The sequence below is a fragment of the Solanum pennellii genome, chromosome 9, assembly GCF_001406875.1.
Source record: "Solanum pennellii chromosome 9, SPENNV200".
NCBI lineage: Eukaryota > Viridiplantae > Streptophyta > Magnoliopsida > Solanales > Solanaceae > Solanum > Solanum pennellii.
Genome location: NC_028645.1, coordinates 48,654,139 through 48,659,787, shown reverse-complemented (window position 1 = coordinate 48,659,787; position 5,649 = coordinate 48,654,139). Strand labels below are relative to the sequence as shown.

Sequence of the window (5,649 nt, the reverse complement as noted above, 5' to 3'; positions counted from 1 at the left end):
CAAATTTTTATTTTTTTCACTCCTACACCCTCCTCCCTGCCCCCTCCTCCACCCACCACCACCCCAAATAAAAATTGTTTTTAAAAAATATTTTCAATTTTATAAATTATTTTCTACTCTAGTAAAAATAAAAGATGTCTCTCAAAAACATTTTTCAGTCATAAATCAAAAACAAAATCATTTTCAAAAAATATTTTCTACTCACCAACCAAAAATGAGAAAATAAGTCAAAAATCTACTTGTTTTCCAGGAAAACATTTTCTGGAAAATATTTTCCATGGAAAACATTTTCCATCATACCAAACACACTCTAAGAGATAAAAAATCTCCAAAAATATCTACAGGAAAAAATACATTAAGATCTCACAAGCATAGTATCATTAGGAGCTCACAATGTTACTGATTTTCTCATTCGCATTGTCGGAGCTTGTCAGAACCTGATGAAGTTCTGATTTTGGTGAAGTGACCGTTCTTCATATCGTCAGCTCAGTTCGCTGCCCCGAGAGAGGTAGACTTCCTTGTTTCATTCTTGAATCGTATTTATACTTTAGTTTATAGTCCATTATCTAGCGGATGATTTGGCTCAATGCCTTGTGACTAATCTTAGATCTCAATAGATGTACCTTATTTTCTTATGTTTGTTTGGATTCAAAATGAGTAGAATGTGTATGTATGGATGCCAGAGGACTGATATCCGATCGTTTCTCTACTAGTTGCTGCTTGTATTTCTCATCTACCTTAACTTGTCTTTGAAAATGATGTTTATAGCTTGGGTTTGATTTCAGTTCGATGCTTATCCATTTAGACTGTAGCATTTAGTTTTTTTTTAGTTCATTTTGGATGACTTATTTATGAGCAGCTGCTTAAGATTTGAGTCTATTTCAGGTCCTTTTTATTTTTCTTTAGCTTACTTCTTGCTTTCCTTTGTTATATTTAATGTCTTAATTTCTCCAATTTAGATGTGTGACTTTAATGTTAGCAAAATATGAGGCAAATTGATTTCTTACTTTTCAGTTAAGTTTTTTGAGTATGGTTTATTCCCTTTTTGCAAAATCTAGTCTTGTCTTGTCTTGGGTGGCATATATACTTCGTAAAAAATTTGAAAGGCTCATGTTGAATTCATCTTGGAGTGTTTTACTATTTGTTGCTCGATTTAGTAGGCGTTTCTTTGATTTGGTTGGCTTAAGTAAGAATCATGCTAAGCTTTCCTCATTTTTTTATGCATGAACTTGGATCGGGTCTTCACGGACTCCCCAACCCTCGCATATCATTAAGTTGCATTTCAAGTTGGCCCTTCTTTTCTTGGATTTCGTAAGTTTGAAAAAATTGAAAGATGAGTTGCACTATTAATTTTGAAGGCTGAAAACAGGCTGAAATACGGCCTTTATACACTGATATACTATCCAGCGTAACAAATACATGATAGAAAATGGCAACACAGGTTGCAGAGGCCAAAATAGATTGTATGGATTTGTTATACGGTCAAATATACAGGGAAGAGGGCTGAAATAGTGCCCATATATAGTGGTATACATGGAATATATACGTAGAAATCAAGCATAAAAAGAGGCCCAATAATGCAGCCCCTTACCTAGACTTTAGGACAGGTTTGGGCCAGAAGCCCATCAAATTGGAATTTGGATAAAAGGCCTAAATTAAATATTTTCTATTTATTTGTTGATTGACTAACATCTTATATATGATTTTCGGTTTGATTTAATTATCTCCTAAAAATAGTCATATCTCGTTTTAAATTTAAAACCAAATATTTATATTTAATAGTTGACTTTAATTTCATTATTAGTCTTGACAACATTAGAATTATGTTCCTTAGAAAATCCCCCTTTAGTTTATTAAAATAATTAACTAAAAAAAATAATAATGATAAGCAAGTAAATAAATAAAAAAACAAATTTTCTTTTACTTTTGTTTAAAATTTGAAAAGCTGTTTGAAAGTCATTTTAGTCAAATTGCCGGTCAACCAAAGTTAGCGGGCATTCCGAGGGCCTAACACCTTCAGAATGTACATTGAACTTCAAACCCTTTTTTTTCAAATTTGATTTTTATCTGTTTAAATATTTTTGAAAACTTTAAGTTTTTCTTGATTTTTATTAAAAAATTTAGCGGCGACTCTGTAAATTTGGAAAATCAATTTCTCTAAAATAATAAGATTAATTGATTTTTCGAAACTTAGTCATTTTTTATTTTTATTCATTTTTGAGTAAAACAGAAGGTATATATTTATGTATGTTACGTTCATTCCACACTTTTTATTCCAACTCTCTAATTCATGTTTATACTCAAATGGTTTTTCTACTATTTTCCTGATTACTTATAAATATGTTCTCATTACTATACAATCAAAAGGGTTGTTGGAATCTACTTCCTATTCTAAATTACGTTCAAGTGCATAAAAACATCAATTTTTCTACCACTCTCATTAGAATGTGTAATCTTGATATCCCTTTTCTTATTTATTTGATGGGCCTAGCCGATACCATCTTTAATTTTCTCATGTTAACTTCACTTATGCATGAACAATCAAATCATGTGATATATGATACTTTGTGTTTTGATCCTTCACCTTGATCATTTAAGGCCAACGAAAACAAAAATAAACAGGAGAGGAGAGAGGCTTGGTTTTCTTATATCCTATGCATTGATTTCAAGTTGTACAAGGATTAACATATTCAACTTTCTCAAAGGATATTTTTAATTCAATGCACTGTACGCTTTACATGACAGAACAATATCCAACAAGCAATTTACTTGGGATAATTTAACAGAATTTGTTCAAACTAACTCAGAGCTGAAGGGCCAAATCAGTGTCTATGGAAAGATGTGATGATTGATAATTGTAATTGAAAGTCGGCATGGTCTGCAGAGTACTGTTTGGTTTGTCTTGCAGAGACGACACGGATAGATTTACTTCCCTGCCCATCCTATTATTACTTCCCTGACCATACAATGACCACTCCATGTTATGTCTTGATACTTGAGGCATGTCATTTTTCCCTACTGGATTCATTTGATTTAGCTGAGCTTTCAAGAACGGCATATCAAAAGTGAACCTGGAGCTCATTATTCCTGGAAATGGCATCACAGGAATTGTCTTGCTCAATTTCGACTCTGATGCCTTGCTCATTGGCTCAAGAAAAGTTGGGTTGATACTGCTGCCAAAATTGTTGTTTTGAGCACAAATAGCTGCTTTGTTTTCGTGCTTTGATCTAAAGCTTTTATTTTTAGTTAGACCTGAAATTGTTCCAGTGACATTGGGTTCTGCAATCTTGCTTTGTGATCGTGTCTTACGTGATGTGAAATTGGAACTCTTCTTGTTTCTCCACTTCAACTCAGATAGACTTGAATGAGATTGCTCTAGAGCTAGTACAACTGGCAGAACTTTATTTTCTTCCACCTTAGCAGTTCTTCTGCCGTGTTTCTTCGTATCCCCAGATGTCCCATTAGTAACGATATGAGTTCCCAAGTAATTCTCTTTTCTCTCACTTCCATTTAGAGTTTTCTTGGCTCCTTCTTCTGTTACTTTATGAACATTCCTTTTGTAGCACAAAATTGACGTATGTTTCTTCTCTGAATATTCTGTGTAAGGAAGGGGCTCTTTCAGACTGCTCATGCCAGCTATTTTACAAGTCTCATCCCCCTTTGCAACATTACTCACATCGATCCTATCACTGGTGCTTTTGAGAACGGAGCAAAAACCTCGAACAGGACTAGATAGCTTCTGATATGAGGTTAAAACTCCAGTATTAGATTGATTTTGTACATGTGCAAAGGCAGCGAATCCTAAGCACGTTGGAGGACCTTTAGTTGTGTGAGAGAGAAGAAATGGATAGCTCCCTTGCATTTTCGCGTTGGCAACCGTTTGTGCTGTTGGTCCTAAGTCTCTGGCAAATGACATCAAGCTCTCTCTGTAACTACCATTCCTGTTCTACAATATCAAAATGAAATATTTTTATATATTGTAAATATGCACTTACATTTTTTTCATGTATGTTGTAGCCTAGTATAAAATACATGACAGAAAAATATCCTCCAACTAAACTGATTGAATTATGTGATTCGGCTGGAGAGGAAAAACTTACAAGAATTAGTGACTCAGGATTCTGGTTACACAGAAATGAGCTAGTGTCATGGTAAGGCGAAGGCCTGAAAAATTCATATGCAGAACAACGACCAGCACCAAGTGAAGACAAACTTTGAGCATGTCTATTACCTGTTTAAATAGAGTCAGAATTATACTACTTGATTACTAGAGTATTTGTCAAAATTATAACTGATAATCAAAGAAACACGTGTAAATCTCACTGTCTTACTTACCTAATAAGAATGCACCGTCAGTCGGAGCAGCATCTTTGGTGGATAGGGAAGGCCTTTCTTTGCTGCTTCTTCTATATGTTGATGGAACACTAGGGCCAAGTCCAATATTCTTGGAAGAAACATCAAGGGCACCATCTGGTATGACATGTCCTGTATCCCTGGCCTCATTTTGCAATCTTCTCATCGATCTACATCTGTTCACTGGAAATTCTACTTCAATGTTTTTGGGATTAGTTTTTAGGACGTGAAATGCTTTCTTAGCTAGATCATATATAGCACGAGCCTGTTAAAAAAACATTCGAATTTGTTACTTCTCGTGATATTTGTAACAATCAAATTGTGTAAAAAGAAATACCTGTCTGAAGTAAACTGTACCAGAGGAGTTGAAATGCATTGCATTTTTGGGAATCAGAAATGCATCACGCTGCAGTTTCAAAAGATGATTCTCAAGATTACTAAGAGCAGACAAATTAAAGTTGAGTTTATGAGAGCACATTCTCAAATGCTGCGTGCTACAATCAAACGGTTATCTCAACTTTCAAAAAAGATGCATGATCCAATTTACCTCAAACTGTTGGAGGTTCTGATACATTCCTTCATGAAGCTTAGCCCTCATTGTACCAAAATCCATAGGCTCTTTAATGATTTTGTAGTAATCTTCCACCTTAAAAGAAACACATGATGTAAGTCAGTAACAAGACATGGTTGGCCTTTAAAAACCAAACCCAATCAATGATGAATAAAACCAACCTCAGTGGGATCAACTGGTTCTGCAAATATTTCATAGGTGTCCCTCCTAACATGATAAAAAAAAAATTAAAGTAGTAAGATATTCCTTATAATGTATGTATAATAATTTGAGGATGAATATTGCTAAGTAACCTTTGGAGAACGTCGAGAATAAGTTGTAGTATACGTTTTTCTGGCAACTTTGTTGGTTTACCTGATAGATAAACATAAGTATAAAACTGTCAAAATTGAATAAATAAATTATATAAGATATATGTCGAAATTAGAGTTACTATTGAACTTGGATGAACGTGCGGTCCGGCCCTTGTCCTGCAAGAGGTAATAAGTAATTAGACATAGAGAGTAAATGTGCAAAGAAAGGTGACTGACAAGATAACTAGTACAATATCTAACCTCCCCAACTTGATGGAACTTTCTCTTAATACATGCCCTTGTGCAGGAAGCTGCAGATTGGCCCTCTCCCTTTTGCATTTTCCTAACTTTCTCTTCATACTATTTCATTTCATCATCATCATCATCATATATATATATATATATATATATATATGTATATATATATATATA

At 34.1% G+C, this 5,649-nt stretch overlaps 1 protein-coding gene across 1 annotated transcript in view; it reads right to left on the bottom strand.

The window, feature by feature from the left end:
- Positions 1-2,681: 2,681 nt before the first annotated feature.
- Positions 2,682-5,649, bottom strand: part of LOC107030177 — a 10,403-nt gene continuing 7,435 nt past the window's right edge. The window contains exons 2-8 of the mRNA XM_015231551.2: positions 5,218-5,278; positions 5,086-5,131; positions 4,901-4,999; positions 4,691-4,759; positions 4,336-4,618; positions 4,101-4,231; positions 2,682-3,946 (exon numbers count right to left, since the gene is read on the bottom strand). Coding sequence (XP_015087037.1) covers positions 2,804-3,946; positions 4,101-4,231; positions 4,336-4,618; positions 4,691-4,759; positions 4,901-4,999; positions 5,086-5,131; positions 5,218-5,278 — 1,832 coding nt within the window. The 3' untranslated portion in view covers positions 2,682-2,803. The remainder of the gene's footprint in view (positions 3,947-4,100; positions 4,232-4,335; positions 4,619-4,690; positions 4,760-4,900; positions 5,000-5,085; positions 5,132-5,217; positions 5,279-5,649) is intronic.